Here is an 18,786-nt window from a genome sequence, read left to right as displayed (position 1 = left end):
CATTGAAATCTTCAGTACCATGCCAGACGATTATAACAGTACAAACCACTATTTTTTTTATCCTAGATACATGTATCTCGAAACATCGGATATCTCGAAATTCGTTTTTAATCAAGTAGAGTTTGAGGTCTGACTGTACTTGTTGATATATTTAATCAAACCAATAAAAAATGACTTACTGTAGCAAATGCAGCAAACGACGACACAGACGATGATAGCGATGAGCCACGATAATTATCGCAAGGAGACAAAGTACTGAAAGTATCATGGAGCATTGTTATCAAAATTCATCAGGAAGTATAGGAACATCTTGGTGCATTCAGATTCAAGTCAGCTAGCACTGATTTGTTAGAGATACAAAACGAAACATTAAAATGATTTCTATTACATTTAAATAGCCAAGATCATGACAAATTAGAGAAATTTTCTCCGAAAAAAAGATTTTTATAAATAACTACATATTCATAATTTGTTGATTATACAAATTTCTACCAAAATTCCTCTGAAGCTTTGTTCTCCAAGTTCCTGCAACTGAGGTGGTGTAAAATTTTGTTTGACCAAACCAAACAAACAACCCCCATTACCAAAAAAAATTTTTTTTTGAAAATACTATTTTGTTGTTAGGGTTAAATTTTGTACCATTTATTACTAAAACTCAAACACTACCCTTATATTTCTGAAACATTTAAATCAAAACGCCCTACTCTCTTTAGAATTTTACAAGATATTGGTATATTTACTAAATAAGAAACACTCTTTATATTTATGTTACCATCACCAGACACTAGATTGTCATTTTTCTTACTGATTAAAACAGTATTTGCTATTCTCTTTTGGGTATGAATGTTTCTTTTCGGACACAATAATTAATTTTTATAGAACTCCATGCAATCTATTTTATCAAATGTAACCAGTAAACTTTAAAGTTTTGTTATTCTAATTTTAAATTTCATTTCAAGTAATATCTATATAGAAACACACTATGTTAATACTTTACATTTTGTTTTTTAACGTTCATAATTTTTTAAGCCATATGCCCAGAAAATACATAATCTATGTTATTGCTGTTATCCTAATCTTACGAAAAAAGATGGAAACCAAGAATATCAGTGAGGTTATCCCCCCCCCCCGTTATTGTTACCTTTTAATATCAAAACTAATTTGACTAAGCTCTCTTAGTTGAGAAGTAAAATGTGAATCTGGCGGAAAGGAGGAACAACTCAGGTAGTCAAATAAAACGACAACAAACTATGAAACAAATTTTATTTGTAAAATTTCTCTAAAAAAATGGATTTCTTTGCATGTCATAAATGAGCGTTTTGTAAAAACAAAAACTCAAGAATTTCTTATAAAATTATATTACATATAGAAAAGTTTAGTCCATGTTATCCCCCCTTTTCTTCAAATATATACATAATATAGGATTATTAAAGTTGTGATTTACCTTTTTTTGTTGTATTCATTAATCCCCCCCTTTTTCAATTATATACTAGTAATAGTAAATCAGGCACATTTACAATCTAATTCACAACATTTTATCCCCCCCCCTCTTCCCTTACTTGATTGTTTACAAAATATTGATGCTTAAAAACTAAAAATATGAATACATGAATTTATATCAATCATATGTTAAAAATAGGAACGAAGTTATGAGTATCAAATATAAACAAACTAAATGATCCTTCGGCAATATGCAAGCTTAATTTCAATGTCATAAACATTTATATCTTTCGAACAAGCATAAATGTAAAATATGTATGGCTGTACTCTCTCTCTCTCTCTCTCTCTCTCATCAAACACTTCAAGCTTTTGCCGGCGGTTGTCCGTAGGCTTGTGGTTGTCCATACGGTTGTGGTTGTCCGTAGGCCTGCGGTTGTCCGTACGCCTGTGTTTGTTGTCCGTAAGCCTGTGGTTGTCCGTAGCCAGGTTGAGCGGCTTGAGGGTTGTAAACAACACCTGGAGTTTGTTGTCTCTTTCCTGGTAAATTTTGAATAATCAATTTAAAAGACGACGATATCGAGAATGGAAAAAATAGATTTCTCTAGAAATTTCTTTAGACTTAATTGATTGATGTACAGTTGAAATTTATCTCTATCATTGAAATCTTCATAACTATGCCAGACAATTGACAGTACAAACCACAATTTTTTTTTAACCTAGATATCTCGAAACATCGGATATCTCGAAATTCGTTTTAAATCAAGTAGAGTTTGAGATGAAAAGGTCTGACTGTACTTGTTAATATATTTTATCACACCAATAAAAAATGACTTACTGTAGCAAATGCAGCAAACGACGACACAGACGATGATAGCGATGAGACCGACGATAGGACCGACGATTACTCTGAAAGAAAAATGGCATGTTCTTCAAGATTGGTATTGGACTTACCTGTATGTGTTTATAAATCAAGAAACATGCAAAGGCTTTAAAAATATTAGGAAATACTATAACATTTGAAGTCTAATTTAATCACTAGATCTAGCGATTGAGAATACACTTTGTGTTGTGAATTATATATATTTTAGGATACAATGCATGAATGCATATGGTACATTATACATGTACATTATCAGTTTTTAGATTTTTCTGATCAATGACAATTTCCTAAAACTTTCGTAAACGAGTGAGGCTATTTCTATCCCTTAAATAGAACATTTGTTTTGGGGGAAAACTGTTTCTCTCTAAGCACAAACGTTTTGATACATTTTTAATTCCTTACGGTAAGAGAAAAAAGGGTAAGTACATGTATATAATTAAAAAACAAAGACATTTTTTGTAACCAAATATTTAGAATCTCTCTTTCTCTCAGTTTCGTTGTATAGATCTATGCCAAAATAAATATGAAATGTACATTTTCAAGATATGGTGTACATTTTTATCATGCCTTCTATCCTTTATCAATGATCAGGGTAATAACACAAATCTTTTAAAAAATACGAATGTTCTGATCTATTTTTAAGTTTAATTTACACCATAATGAATATTTACGTACCCGATACTAATACAGGTTGCAGTTCCGGTACAAATGTACCCGGAAGGACAGCACCATTGAGTTCCGGAACAGCAATGGTAGAAGGAGAACGGACAATCGCTATCACTGCTACATGTGCCATCCGGATTCAGCGCTGAAAAATCAAAAGACATCTCGTACAATGTATACAAGAATATGCATCACGTCAAATTTGTTTTAAATTCTATATATTGGCTAATATAGATCTATGTGATCCCATTTTTGTACTGCAGTCATAGATTTAATAGTTTTTTTTTAAGAGGATATCATTACAATTGTTTTTATTCTTTATAGTAATTTTGTTATTTTTCTCGGTAAAATTAAAAGTAAGGTGTATGTCTTTAATTAGCCTAATTCACTTAGCTTCCATTTAGCATATCGCTTATTCTGCTTTTACAAACAATATTCCTACCATTACATGCATTATCTGCGGAACCTGTAAACTGAGCATTAATTAAATGAAACTTTGATATGTTTTTTTTAATTAAAAAAGCTTTACTTTAAACATATTTTATTGAGTAATTCAATAAGGATTGGGCTTTAAATTTCTATATAACAATAATTTGTTCGATATTATTTTTTTTTCAAATCTTCTTTTTACCAGAACCTACTCATTAACATTTTTTATATAAACTAATAAGTTGGCTATCAGGGTCATTTCAGAGATGTTAAAAGTTGGTGGTAAATGATCATACACATGTACATGTACAGCGAAATACAACGCTTCGGTTTTGTGGACATTTAAGACAAGATATTCTCTGTGCGTCTAGCAATCGATCTTGAATGAGTTGAAGCATAAATATTTACATTTCCAATGTCTTTGAGATATAATTATAAATAGTTAATGTACTTTATTTCTACATGAATGTACTGGTTCATCAGTAGGCGCGGTTTAAAAAAAATCACGTGCAGGGCAGGACAAATAGCTAGACAGAAGCAGGGCTTGTAGCACGTGGATTGGCGGATTCAAGAGCATGTAAACATAAGGAATAACTGTCTTATTTTTCGATTTCATGAAGATGTTCAATTGATTGGCTTGCGTGATAATGTTATGCATAAACGCCTTTATGCAAATTATAACGCAAAGCAATCGATTGATCATACATGTATCATGAAATCGAAAAATAAGACAGTTATTCCTTAAATAAACAATATTACTTTGAGGTCATACATATAGTATCAATAAGACAGATCTATTGGGACAAAAAAAAATCTCATATTATTCTCAAAAATTGATGGCGTCAAAACAAGCCTTTATATATCGACATAAGTAGATTGTAAACACGTCAAGTATTTACATGTACACTTTATGGTTGCACACTGACAAGCGGAATTTGATGGTCAAGACGACCAATAACAGGTCAAGAGTCCAACAACTAGGGAGGAGTTCTCACTTTACAACATCGTAGGTTCCTATCCTTATATCCGTGTACACTAAATTACTAACCTTACATTATTCGTTTAAATTTAATTTTGAACGACCGTCGACCACTTGAGAACATTGCGTTGTCAAGATTCATACCCATACCCATAATGACAAGTACAAGTCCTCTTAGTGTAATTTGTTTGATATTCTTAAACATTAAGCTTTTAAGGATTAAATATAATCAGGTTAAATATTGCCGACGTAATATTACAGCTTGTTCAATGCTGCTTTGAACAACTATAACTTCAGATTACAAACTCTCAGGTGTATGTCTTTAATATCCTAACCCCCCCCCCCTCAAAAGAAAATATCAATAACCAAATACAATTAAATTATTACCGGACGGGGACGATTAATCTAAGGAATCTAAATTTGTTGCATCTATACATGGACAAATGAACTTAAAAATCTGAATTTCCTTATTTATATGTAATAATAACCCCCCCCCCCCATTTATTCCCTACATCTTCCTTTCACCTCCCTCCCCCATGTTCTTATTTCTTCACTCTTGCATGTCATATAGCCTAATTTGGTATTCTTTGACCGGGCTTCTATTCCCCTACAGGTCAACGATTCGATTTTATCCAGTCTTATTTTGACAAACAAAACAAAACGAAAGTCAATGGCCGTTGGGGAGTGGACGCGGAAAGATCACGGGGCGAGGGCAAGGGAGATTTCTCCATTAACATCAGGTTTTAAATAAACAAATCAATACTGTACATTTTTGAATGGTGTTGGCGAAATATTATTTTTCATTTACTTCAAATTTTAAAATTTGATAAGTTAACATTAAAATGATAAAATAAGTACATATAACAATATAAACATATCATCGATTGTCACACAAAAAATGTCGGTAAAATCAATATATTAACGCTAAAAAAAATACCTTTACACGTGCACATTTTTTACTTTCAAAATCGTTCTTGACAGTTTACAAATTCTATATTATCTAATTTAAGAATTTACATTTCTGAATGGGAATTGATGTTAACGTTGCATGTAACTGATAAAAAAAAATAATTTTTCACTTACCTTGCACTACGGATATTAAAAAGACACAAAAAACTAGTCCCAAAATAAAACGACACTCCATTTTTTCATAAAAAATATAAACAAGCTAATCAATTAAAGGAATTCATGCAAATGCTTGTGTTAGATCTAAGCTTCTGTAGAATTTAAAATATCCTTCAAAACACCGTGTGCCTTAATCCTCCTACAGAACTTTACAAACAAGACACCGACCGGAGACAGCAGGAGGTCAATAGTTCAAATTTCACGGTCAGCTGACTTTATTCAAAACCTCAAGGTAATCTGCCATGTATGTAAAGATCCGTGCCTTTTGGCACATCATTTGGATAAAGGTACCACAGGTGTAAAAAGGACAACCATAAAATATTGGGAGGGATATAATGGTATGGTAAATGAGATAAAAAGATACGGTGTATGGACTAGCTAGTGGTTCGGAGCCGGTTTTACCTGATTTTCCCTCTTTGTTATTGATCTGTCTGGTAAAGTGATAGTTGCTGTTGGTCCAAATCTCTATGGAATGTGGTCAGATATGCAATATCAATTACGGTTGTATTTAATCTAGATATAACCATAATTATTGTAATTAAATTCCATCCGCGGTGTTTATATGGATTAATAAAATCACCACTCAGAAGCCTTATTTAACATTAATCCGTATAGATTTCACACTTTCATAAAATTTTGTTTCTACACATTACTCTGTAAATTTTACACTTAATTTCATCAGAAATCTGTAATAAACAGACGCTCATTTCATGGTGTTATACATGTACCTGTCACATTTGAAAAAAAAAAATATACCAGTAAAATGAGATGCTCTGCTGCTAAGTGTATGCATATGCTTATAACTTTAATATCATATGTATAAAATGAAAAGTAAGGATTGGCGATTTGCCCATGGACCTCTTAGTTAATGTTCCGTAACAAAATCTCGGGAATCTGATTTATGACTTAAAATATTTTTTTCGGAAAAGGCGACAAACAGTAAAAATTATATACGTGTATCTCAACTATTTTTTTCTTCTCATTTGCAATGGTGTATTTGATATTGCAAGTTTATGGATGTACGATCAAGTCGGATGTAAAATATAACAGTTAAAATTGGGGATCATACTACATGTAGTAGATTGCTTTTATTTGTATTTCGTGTTTATCCATACATATAATATCTGATAAGTATTTATTATCCAGATTTACTGTGAAATAAGAAATTAAAATCAAATTTTATCATGCAGGATTTATGGTTTGTTGGCTTCAAAGCGAGTTACATGTATGTACTTATTAATATGTATGAAGTTGCAAAATTAACAAGCATGCTGAGAGTATTGCACAAGCAATACATGTACATGTCCCCTACCGAGATATCCTTTTTCTCGTTAGAATGCCATTTTATGATATCCTGTGCATAAAAATGTATCCCGAAAATGTAGACATTTCGGCAATTTCTAGTTTATGATTGAAATATCTTTGTATTAAGTCGATCTGTCTTACAAAGGAAGACGTGTTTGAATGCCATTAGACATGCTTGCTTGCTTAGATCAGAACAGCCCATTTAACATGGTAAAAATCAATTGTTTCAAATCAATAATTTAGTGCAGCATTAACCCGATTTCAGACCAAATTATAAAAATGAAAAATACTATAATTCCATCAAAAATCAGTGAAGCAGAACAAAATGAAAAGTTAACATGATCTGTAACTCACCAAGATACACTCACATACCAAAGATCAGCTAAGTGGGAGAGACTGGTAGAGGGACAGACGGACGGACAGCTAGACGGACGGACAGACAAACCCAAACCTATAGTCCCATCCGGTTTCGCCGGTCACGGTGGCAGGTAGTCCGAAAAATTTGACGTTTTCCTGGCTTTTTTTTTTTTTTTTTTTTTTTTTTTACGATTTTTGATATTTTACATCCTGGCATGTAAAATATCAAAATCGTAAAAAAGCCTGGAAAACGTCAGATATTTCGGACTCGGTGGAAGGCTAAATTAAACAGATAAAAGTGTTAATTATGCAGATTTAAGTGTAAATTCTAAAGATTAAAGTGTGTATTATTTTCAGATTTAAATGTAAATTTTACAGATTAAGGTGTAAAATTTATAAAGATTAATTTAGTGTAAATTTTACAGATTAAAGTGTAAAGTTTACAGATTGAAGTGTATAATTTACACTTAAAACTGTAAATTTTACAGATTTAAGTGAAAAAGTTGACAGATTAAAGGGTTGTAAATTTTTGCAGATTAGTGTGTAAAATTTACAGATTACTCGGCACTCGGTCGATTAAGCAGTGGGAGATGTTTTTTTCTTGTCAATGCCTACTGTGACACGGGCTTCAGTTTATACGGTTCATCCGAATGGACCGGTCTCCACGTCCCACAGTCATTCGTTTTTTAATAATAGTCAGTAAAACAACCAAATATATAACAGGTTTGTTAGACTCTGTAGTATTATTTCAAGTTCACTGCAAATCGCCAACTGAATGGAAGTAGACAGAGCATCAATATATCTGAATGTCGAGTTTGCGAGTCGACCGAATGGTGTGGTGTAGTCATTGGGGTGTTCGATTAAGAAATCCTCACGTCGCGGATTCGAATCACACTGCAGGATGTGGAGACCTGTCTTTCGGACGAGGCTGTATTGACAACAGAATTTGCAAAAGGATGACTTTAAAGTAGAATGTTGATATTCTTCTTTAAAAAATGTTTGTCACAATAACTTGCCTCGTTTTAGAATTTTTTCTACGTTTTAGTATGTTCTAATCAACTGAGAGATATAAACCCCATATGCAGCATAAGGATGTACATGTATTTGTTCGAAAGTAAGGTAATATTGAAGATTGAAAATTAGAATTCTTCTCTTGCACATTTATGATCACAAAGCTATTTGTAAGGTTACCATTGACGTCTTTTTATATAATTTATGTCACGTAGGCTTATTTCATGATGCGCGCTAGCTTATATTTACATTTTACATGTCTAAAAACACCAAAAATATACCCAGTGTTTGAATATCTCACTGCACTATATTGTTACAATTTTAATAACGTCTATGTAGCCTCCTTGTGACACCACATTAGCGCACCTTTCTCGCTGTATATTTCTACGCGTTAGTATACACGAAAATGGTATTCAATCAATTTCACAGTTGTGGCTTACTACATGTAGAAAAACACAGCTAATGTAAATATATCCTCGTGGACACTAAAGAGTCTGCAACATCTGTTTCACATGTCAAAGTTTTACTACATTAGACGGGATCGATCATCTTACAACTAAGATATAGAACGTCAGCTGTTCCATCATCAGTTCTCCTAATAAATGCAATAACATTCCTTTGTCACCTATATATACAGTGTATGGTTCTTATGCTTTCCACGTGCACCATATTCGATACTCAAAAGTCAAAAGCATATTTTGAATACTCTCAATTTTTAAACAAATTGAAGCAGATTACTGACAAAAGATAATTTATAAGTAATGCAACTTAAGATATCATAATAAATGTTGAATCATATAATTCTATTTTTTCGCAGTTGAAACAATGTGAAAAGTTCTAATAAAGAGGTCCTAAAAACAGAAAACCCCATGATTTTTTCTATTGTCTTCGCAGATAAATTCACTTTTAAAGTAAGCATGGTCAATACAATATGCGGAAAACTGTTAATAAATGAAAATAACAGCGTATGTGAAAACTGTGCTATTCACATAAATCGCCGAAGAACTCATATTTATTATATGATTTTACATGTTTTATGTGTAGAAAAAAAGTTATCTTTAATGCTCTATACTTTTCCATGTTTTCAGATGAATACTGTAACTCAGAAGAGAAGAGGAGAGTTTAAATTTTACAATTAGTCTGGCCTATTTAAATTTTGGGGGACACAAAAAATTCTCGATGCTATGTACAACATATCTGCCAATCTAAAAAAGCTATATTTACATGGAAGGACATCGTTAAGATACTAAACATTAAATCACCACAGCATTTTGTAGAATTTTGACAAAGACCAAAAATAACAATATTTCTATCAGAAAGATGACCATCATTCTTACAAATGTCTTCGATTAAATATGTGGTAAATGTGGCAACGGTCTAATTAAAAAAGATGTTTTTTAATGGAAGATTTTATAAACAAAACTTAGGTGCACATTTTTGAGCTGAAAAATAAGATTACTAATTCAAAAAATGTGGAATCAAACAAAAGGTGTGATATTATGATGAAGAGAAGCAAGTGCTCCAAACATGTTTTATTAGTTTTCGTGTATTTTGAGAGTTCCGTTAGAACATGTACTTACGATGATAGCCAATAAAGGACTAGCAATGGCAAATTTTATGTTCGAATTGCACCAAGTCAAGTTAAGCAGATTTCTTGCAAGGGTAGTCCAAATTTCGGTGACCAGGGTAATTTTTCCTGTACCCGACAACGCAGTTGCATACAAGCTTAGAGAAATAAATTTGAGATTTTGAAGAAAATAACGTAAAACAGAACTTTTCTTTTAGTTACATTAGATAGATCTAGGACATTATGAGATATTTTTATTCCCAAAACACATGAAAACAATCAAAGGAAGATTGTACAATGTCAGTGCCTTTGGGGCATTCCTCAAGATGAGAATGCTGAGGTTTTCTGTTCATGGATAAAGAAATATTAATACATGTGTAAAGGGTAACACGGAATGCCTCGAAGGATTGAAACTATAAAGAATATGTAGTATGAACTTTTTTCATATTTTTAGATGACATGTTGCATTTATTATTGAACGAACCTCGTACTTAATCTAGTATTTTCTTCAGAAAAAGGTTGAGGTTAAAATGCCATATTTACAACACAAAACACCACGATCCTTGGTTATCTAAAGGTGTTTTATATTTTAGATTTGCAAAATTTATTACCCAATTACAATAAAGCTTCCTGGCCTGGGTTTTCTGCAAATGCTTTTTTCAACATAAAAGAAAAAAAATCTTCGCGGTACCGGCACAGTTAGTTTGAAAGGTATACTTTTAACCAATCAGAATAAAGATATTATATGTGCTTTAAATAAAACAAAAATTACCGTATAGAATTTTATTCTATTAAATTTGAATATAAAGAGATAAGTTTAGAGTGATTTTTTACGGATTAAGTATTCAAGATATTTTTAATAGAATAGGAGGAGTTCTATTGGCCAGTTGACGAACGATAGAAGATAATACCAGCTCGATGACAATGCTGCGCAACATAAATGCTCTTGATTTTCGAAATTCAATCTTAGTATTTTCATGATACCCCAAACTGTCCGCTATGAAAATAAAAAAAACTTGTAAAATTGTTGTTAATAACAGGTTATATCAGAATTATTTTTCGCTTATTAAAATTCTTAAATCAAAAATTCGATTGTCAAAACTTATGACAGTGTGATGTCCTAAACTAACAAAATACAATGGTGATCTCAAACAACAACACCCCCCCCCCCCTCTCCTCCAAACATACAAGCTCATTCTTATAATAAATATTCAAATAAGCAATTTAACATTTCACCATTTAATTACAGTCCTTATTACTTATTAATATGTACTTTTTAAAAATAATTTTAATCGCTATTTCATTTCATCCTCATTACCACAAAAGTATGCATAGAAGGCTGTCACCGTAAATTATGGAAATTTTGAATTTGCGTCATTTTCTGACGTCATATCTAATATATTCATGCTTCTTAAATAAATTTAGTGTCTCGAAGTCTGCAGTCTCCCTCTGGTTTAGTACATAATTTTTATTTCTTCGTCAAAGTTTGATTTTGGGGCCGAATATTGATCATAACAGGTTATAGTCATTTGTTTAATTTTTTTTTTTTTTAAATTTTGCTTTATCTAATTTTATAATTTAACGATTGCCTTCTTAGATAAAGAACGCAGAAGTATATTTTTGTATTAAACCTTTAAATTTTTGATATTTAATAAATTACGACAATGAATACGAAAGACTAATTTTTACTACTTTCTTACCGTTTGTGACAATACAATTATTCAGAAAAGCCAGGAAAAGAAAAGTCAACATAGTCCTGAATACCTCCATCTTCAATGTAACTGTGCACCATAAATAAGTCATTTGGGTATTGCGCATTTCATGTTATGCAAAATACGTTAACAACATATTGAAAAGAATCTTAGGAGTGTGACCGATTGAGGCCTAATAAGTATTGACTCATTGTAAAAAAAACTTTACAATTGTTAAATTCCAGATTGAAGACAAACTATTGACGAACCATTGTCTGTCTAGGGGTTTCATCATTCCTGTTTTACTTTAGTCTTTCATAACGAGATTGTACTCTCATAAGCAGTTTCTCTTGTTTTGTTTTTGCTGCAAACCCTTTTTCTTTCCAACGTGTAATGATATGAAGGAATAAATAATTAAAAGTTAATATTTTACCAATCTTTAGAGAGTTAAGGTATGCATTATTTATCTCTGAAACATACTGATGCATACTTTTTTTTCTCCATTTAGTTCAAGATTTGCCAATTCATACATCCGTATAAATGTACACGGCTCTTTGCAAAGTTGTAAACGCAGAAAAATTATTTTTTTAAAGCATATTTATTTTAACTATGAATAAATGTGATAATTTTGCAAATTTTAAAAAATTATTTTGACATTTAAAACATTTCCAGTCTTTAGGGTCTTTTTTGTGGTAAAAATAAAAAGCAGTGGAATTTTTTTTTCTTATTTGCGTCTTATCATTCATGTTGAACATTTAAACTTCCTGATCTAGATTTTTTTGCAATTGGAAAATTAACTTTGCACAACAAGAAAACAAATTCAATGAGGGAATGTATGCCAAGGGCATATTTTGACAAATCAAAATATATACAGATAGTCACGTGATTTTCTAAATGGCTTATCATAGACAGGTGCGGTTTTCCCTATAGAATTGTATAGAATTTTGCCAGTAACATGTAATTGGCAATAACGTCCATGTACCATGTATTGAGGGGAAAGTTCTGCATCATAAAACAGAGTTTGACACATGTAGAACGTAATGGAAATGAAAATAAGAATTCCAAATCCAAAATAAACAAGGTATAGAACACCCAGTTTTCCACAGATATCCGGGGGTGGGGGGGGGGGGGGTGGGGGAGGTGGTTATAAAACTTATCTTTTTTCAATAACTGTCATTTAATTCCATATAAATGCACTTTAGCCTGGGAACTATTTAGATAATACTAGTATTATACAATTGTGTACCGATTGATGCTTTTTGAAGATTTTCGAGGATTTTCAACAAAACACCGCAGTAATTATATACATGTTTTTTGGCTTCGTTTTGGGTCTATTTTTGATTGCCCTAGTCCTAAATCTATGGAAAGCCGTAGGGTACCCCCACATTATTATTATTTTTCCTATATAATCATACCAAAAAAATTATCTCATCCAAAACTTGTTGCAGAAAAATAATAATAATGTTGTAAAAAAGCAGGATTTTAAGTTTTGGATGAGATAATTATTTTTGATTTGATTATATAGGATAAAATATATCTACAATAAATAAAAAGACCTTTCAAAAAGAAGAAACAAGTCCAGAAATTCAAAATCTGCCATATTCCTGTATATACTAAGAAACGTGTTCTAAACATTCAGAAATTGGATAAAAATGTTACGGACCTGTCTTTTAATTAAACGAGAATATTTAATAAGCTAAATCGTGAAGACTAAATCAATGAAAAGCGGGGGGGGGGGGGTCTTTCCAAGGACCGAGGACATTATTTATTGAACAGTCCTTGTAGATTGTCGTGTTTTAATATTATTTATCGCTTACTGTAAACCAACTTTTATTCGCGTGCGAGAAATTTTCGCGAAGTTCGCTGCGAACCGGTACTTAACGTTTCTCTGTCTATTAAAAACAGATCGAAAAAGACTTGATCGCGAAAAAAAAAATAGTCGTCGCTAACTAGTTTACCCCTGGAAAGTCGCGAAATAAAATCTTCGCGAATAAAAGTTGGTTTACAGTATATATTTTAGTTCTGCAAAAGTGAAGCACTGTTCAAGTTTAATGACGTTCCTAACTTTGTGACAAGATTTTTAAGTATAACCTGTTTCTTTACAAACCGTTCATCGTCAAATTCAACTTATCACGTGCATCCACTCAAAAATTGCATCTTAAATTTTATACAAATACACGGCTTATTTTTCGTACATTTCCTGGTTTATACAGAATTTTTAAAGTTTGTTAAAGTTTTCCGAACGCAATGCAAATTTTATTGCTACTTGCCGCTCCGTGACGTCCTCCAACGTTATGTTTTTTGCCTTTTTAATGAAGTCCATTTGTATTTAGAAACTGATATCTCAACAGAGCGATATATTACATAACCTGATAGCATCTACAGTAATTCAAGACGTTTACAGATTTTGAAGTTTAATATTTTCTTAAATTTGCTGTAAAGTAATACGACTGATATATTGGTAGCGATACTATAAAAATATTAAATCACTCAATTTTGACGTTGTATCGTGACTCCATTTTTGCTGTTCTAAATCTTTTATAATTTCTATAAAGATATACTCCAGATTTTACTCAAATGATTCGAATCTGTAAACAGTTGTTCAAGTATGCGTACCAAATTTAGATATAACATGGAGTAAAAAATTAGGACAACAATCTACTATATTTACATTCAGTATAATTTTCCTTATCAAATCCATTAGAAATCCGCGACGTTCAAATTTCTATAACACACGCGAAACCTTGTCACCTCTCGTTAGAATACACAGTAGGAACTATATGCATTTTCAATACTCTAGAAACACCAAAATTTAAAATGTTTTATTTCAATTTAATGAAAAACTACAACCCTGAAAAATTAACGTAGAAATTAACGTAATGTGCGTTAAGAATTAATTTGTCACTTTTTTAATCGCAATGTTTGTTTGCGTAATTTAAGTTTGCAACGTCACTTAACGTCATCTGACGTCACAAACAGCTCTTACCTCTATTAACCACGATAGTTTTGAAGGGCGCTAAATTCACATTAAATGTTAACGAAATAAGCAATTTTGAAGAAGGAAAATTAGAGAATGTAAATATAAGCATTGAATTCATATTTTTGGCTGTCTTCGGTCCTATAACACATCTGGCCGTGCCGACAAATTTATCATACCGCGCTAACGCGCGGTATTCAATTTGTCGGCACGGCCAAGTGTGTTATAGGACCGAAGATAGCCAAAAATATAAATTCAATGCTTAAAAATTTTTAACCTTCGTATACCTACCAGAACGGCGCCCTTTTTTCTTTCAAAAGCCTTCCAAAAACAGGCATTAAATCTGACACTGTCTATTTAAATACAAAATTAATGTTTTAACAAAATAGAAGATTTGATAAACTTGCTTGATAAATGATAAAAGATAGGTGCACTTTTTATATCAAAACAATTAAGATCAATAATAAAAAAATGTGGAATAAAAGAATTATAATGTTGATTTTTGAAGCTTTGAGCTTTTGCATGAATTTTTACATTAAAACTCAGTAGGAGTTTTCCTTCTGCCACGTGAAAAAAATCATTGCCAAAGCTCAAAAGCTCGAGATATCATGCCGATACGAAAGTGTTAGAAACAGCTAGACAGACGAACAGACAGACCCAAATTAATCCCCTTCCCTTTCAATAAAAGCGGAGAAATTTTTTCCCTTACACTACAGGGCCACGTTTTACAAAAGATTGATTGATTGATTATATATTGTTTAACGTCCCACTCTCGAGTTTTTTTTTCATATTGAGATGTCACTGTTTGTCAGTGAAGGGCTTTACTCGGCACTTAGGGCTATTGAGCAGTGATGGTTCTTTATCGTGCCAACGCCTACCGTGACACGGGACCTACATTTTTTAGGGTCATATTCAAAAGACCCGTGACTTTCACTTCTTGTGCCGAGCGCTTGGCGAAGTAACAGTCACTACCTATGTTACGTCTTAGGTTTGACGCTGCGCTGCGAACGAGAATCGAGCCTTGGCTTCTCGATCACGAAGCGAACTTTCTACCACTAGGCTATCGTATCGTATTGGAATAAGTGTTAAAGGGCTCCAAACATGTTTTATTAGATTTAATGTATTCAAAGCTTTAGAGTTCCAATAAAAGATGTACATATATCTAAATTAAGAACGTGCAATGGTTACTCTTATGTTCGAACTGCACTAAGGAAAGTTAATAAATAGAGTTCCCTGTAAAGGAAGTCAAAATATCGCTTTCAATGGTTCCTGTCCTGAAGCAAATCAGCTTTGAGAAATATATAAGAGTTAAGAAAAGGAAGTATACTTTTCCATTACCAATATTAGATAGATCTCAGCCATAGTGAGCTGATTTTATTCCCAAAGCGTATAGAAACAACCACAGGGAGATTGTACAATGTCAGATATGTCATGGGAAATGATATTCATCGGTATCTTTGGGGTATATATAAAGGTGAGTATGCTGAGATGTAAAATGCTTGGGATTGATTTCCGCCATGTGTACCGCATCCAAATTTGACGCGGAAATATTTCACAATCCAAAAATAAAATTTATTACAATGACAATCTAAAATTTCAATGTCATTTTGAATGCATGATCCAAGAAGGAAATTTTATTCCATAAAATTAGAAATCTAGAATTAGGGAGAGAAATACAATAACAGTAGTACAGTGCACATATATTATACTGTATTCAAAGTAAAACAGCCATGTACATCAAATATAAGGTACCTTTCATGTAGTTATATAAATCTTTTTGATTTCACCCATGCTGTTAAGGTTTTTCTCGGTCTTATCAAAATAAAACTGTTCACAAAGCATTTAAATTTAGGTTTGATTTAGAATACAGTGTGATTAACATTTTTATACCTTGTAAACTCGAAAAAAAACCTTAAATGAAGTTTTGACTTAAGTTTATAAACCTTGATGCACTTTTAAAAATTAGTTTCATAACATCCAAGATGCACGTATCTGTATGAGATATAAAATATACATTGTATAAAATATTCCACCAATACCACGCCTTCCTTAAACTTATATAGATGAAAAAAGTAATGAAGAGGAGTGGTTTCTCCAGATCTTTTTGAATGATTTAAAATTTCGCGAACTAGACTTCTTGCTAAAGCTTGAATAGACATAATCATCAACTAGTTCATTTTGCTGGATTTGTTTTTGACAAAATTTTATCTTGCAAATATTTAAGAACGAAATTTACCGATTGCTAATTTTAAATTTATAATTGTAATTACATGTACCAATTTAAGTATTAAATAAATATATTTTCTTACCATTAGTAAGAGGAAAGATGTACATAGCACTATATATTAAAACAGGGAATATAAATTTGAATGCCTCCATCTTCAAGGTTTATCAGCACAGAAAACTGGATTTTGCGTCGATGTATTATGCAATAACCTGCATTTCAAGGTAGCTTGCGTTTCATTAAAGGAATTTCCAGGTGTGACAGAATACGCCTTAAACGTCAGATCTACCTGTTAAAAAACCCCTAACCAAGGAGGAAGTTACAAACAAGAGGCCCACGGGCCTTATAGGTCACCTCAGGAGCATTATGCAACAATTTTCCAGTTATTGAATTTGATTCATGTTTTAAGCCAGATGCTATATGACATTCACAATTTTGAAAGAGGCACCATTGATCATCATAACAATACACTTAGCAGTTGCTTAGCTTGGTTACTGAATACCCATATGCAGGGTAGGGGAACAAAAATGCATTCCAGCTAACCAGTAGTGCCCCTAACACTGTGACATAAACCCCTGACCCTAGGTCCACACATTGCACAAATTTCAAAAAGGCACCCTTAAGATAAAAAAATAAATAAATGTTTTATAAATTCAAAAGAGCAGATTTCAAACAATAAATTCGTTTTCAGTATATAAGTAGAGCCCCCACCCCGCCCCTGACCCTGGGGCTTTGAAATTCACAATTCTGCAAGATTAGGGCCCATAACTATAAAGGTAGTTCATCTGCTTTATACCCAGAGACAAAGAAAAAAAAATTCAAAGATTTAATGTATTTTCATTATATAATCAATTGAGCCCCGACCCCTAACACCAGAACCCCTGACCCTGGGGCCATAAAATTCATAATTTTTAAAGAGGCATTCTTGCTCATCATAACTATTTTCTTAGTTTATTTAATTCCTAGGAGCAGAGAAGAAGATTTTCAAAGAATTCATGTATTTTCACTATATATAATCAATAGAGCCCCGCCCTAACACCAGAACCCCTGACCCTGGGGCCATAAAATTCACAATTTTGGTAGAGGCACTCATGCTCATCATAACTATGCACTTAGTTAGTATATTTAATACCCAGGGGCAGAGAAGAAGATTTTCAAAGAAATCATGTATTTTCACTATATATAATCAATAGAGCCCCGCCCTAACACCAGAACCCCTGACCCTGGGGCCATAAAATTCACAATTTTGGTAGAGGCACTCTTGCTCATCATAACTGTGTACTTAGTTGGTTTATTTAATACCCAGGAGTAGAGAAGAAGATTTCCAAAGAAATAATGCATTTTCACTCTATACTTATTTAGCCCCGCCCTAGCACTAGATCCCCTGACCCCAGGGCCATTAATTTCACAATTTTGGTAAAGGACTCAATGCTGATTACAATCATGCAAACAGTTTGACTGCTTGATGTCCAGGAGTAAAGTAGAAGATTTTTAAAGATTGCATTAATTTTAGTGGTTTTGGCCCCACCCCTCAGGCCCCAGGGGGGCAGGGATTATGAAATTCATAATTTTTGTTCCCCTTCACACATAAATGCTTTGTGCCAAATTTGGTTGAAATTGGTTCAGTGGTTGCAGAGAAGAAGCTGAAAATGTTCAAATGTTAACACGCGACGGACGACGAACGACGGACGACGACGGACGAAAACGGATAGCAATAGGTCACCTGAGTTTACCTAAAAAGCGAATGATAACGATGCTTCTAAAAATTAAGTAGACAACAACACACATTCGGATATCTTATATGCGGACGTGAAACGTAGGATTTTATTTTTAATTTGTAATCATTGTATGATTTGTGAATAAAAGATAATAAAATAGTAAAGAGTCAGCGATTAATCTAAGTGTACATAAAAAAAAGTTTAGAAAATTAGAGAAATCGATTTTTTTAATAGTCCATTATAAATAAAAGTTCGTTTATCAGAAAGGAAATTACTGTAATGTAATTCACGTATCACCATGTTTTCTTTATGCTAGAATGTCGTGTATTCTATATGCTTCTCCAAGTAAAAAGTAAAGTAAAATAAGTCAGATTGATCCACATATTTATTACCATTCTATCCAAGGCAATAAAAGAACAA

At 32.4% G+C, this 18,786-nt stretch overlaps 2 protein-coding genes across 4 annotated transcripts in view; both read right to left on the bottom strand.

Moving 5' to 3' along the window:
- The window catches only part of LOC134258961 (nectin-4-like), a 75,515-nt gene that overhangs the window by 7,379 nt on the left and 49,350 nt on the right, over positions 1 to 18,786 (bottom strand). The gene's annotated exons all lie outside the window — the stretch shown is intronic.
- Positions 1,573 to 16,889, bottom strand: LOC134258959 (uncharacterized). Of its 3 annotated transcripts, none has more exons than XM_062741552.1 (4): positions 16,734 to 16,889; positions 2,996 to 3,128; positions 2,276 to 2,346; positions 1,573 to 1,977 (listed from the first exon to the last, which is right to left on the bottom strand). In XM_062741552.1, the coding sequence occupies exons 1-4, from the start codon at positions 16,801 to 16,803 to the stop codon at positions 1,802 to 1,804; spliced, it is 450 nt and encodes a 149-aa protein (XP_062597536.1). In that variant the 5' UTR covers positions 16,804 to 16,889; the 3' UTR covers positions 1,573 to 1,801. The 3 variants fall into 3 exon arrangements, with proteins under 3 accessions (XP_062597536.1, XP_062597535.1, XP_062597537.1); XM_062741551.1 differs by lacking the exon at positions 16,734 to 16,889 and adding an exon at positions 11,457 to 11,572; XM_062741553.1 differs by lacking the exon at positions 16,734 to 16,889 and adding an exon at positions 5,475 to 5,661.

Source organism: Saccostrea cucullata, unplaced genomic scaffold, assembly GCF_032062105.1.
Source record: "Saccostrea cucullata isolate Sc308-1 unplaced genomic scaffold, CSIRO_AGI_Scuc_v1 ctg3524, whole genome shotgun sequence".
NCBI classification, from domain to species: domain Eukaryota; kingdom Metazoa; phylum Mollusca; class Bivalvia; order Ostreida; family Ostreidae; genus Saccostrea; species Saccostrea cuccullata.
Note: the sequence above shows the minus strand (reverse complement) of the source record. Positions and strands in the feature narration are given on the sequence as shown.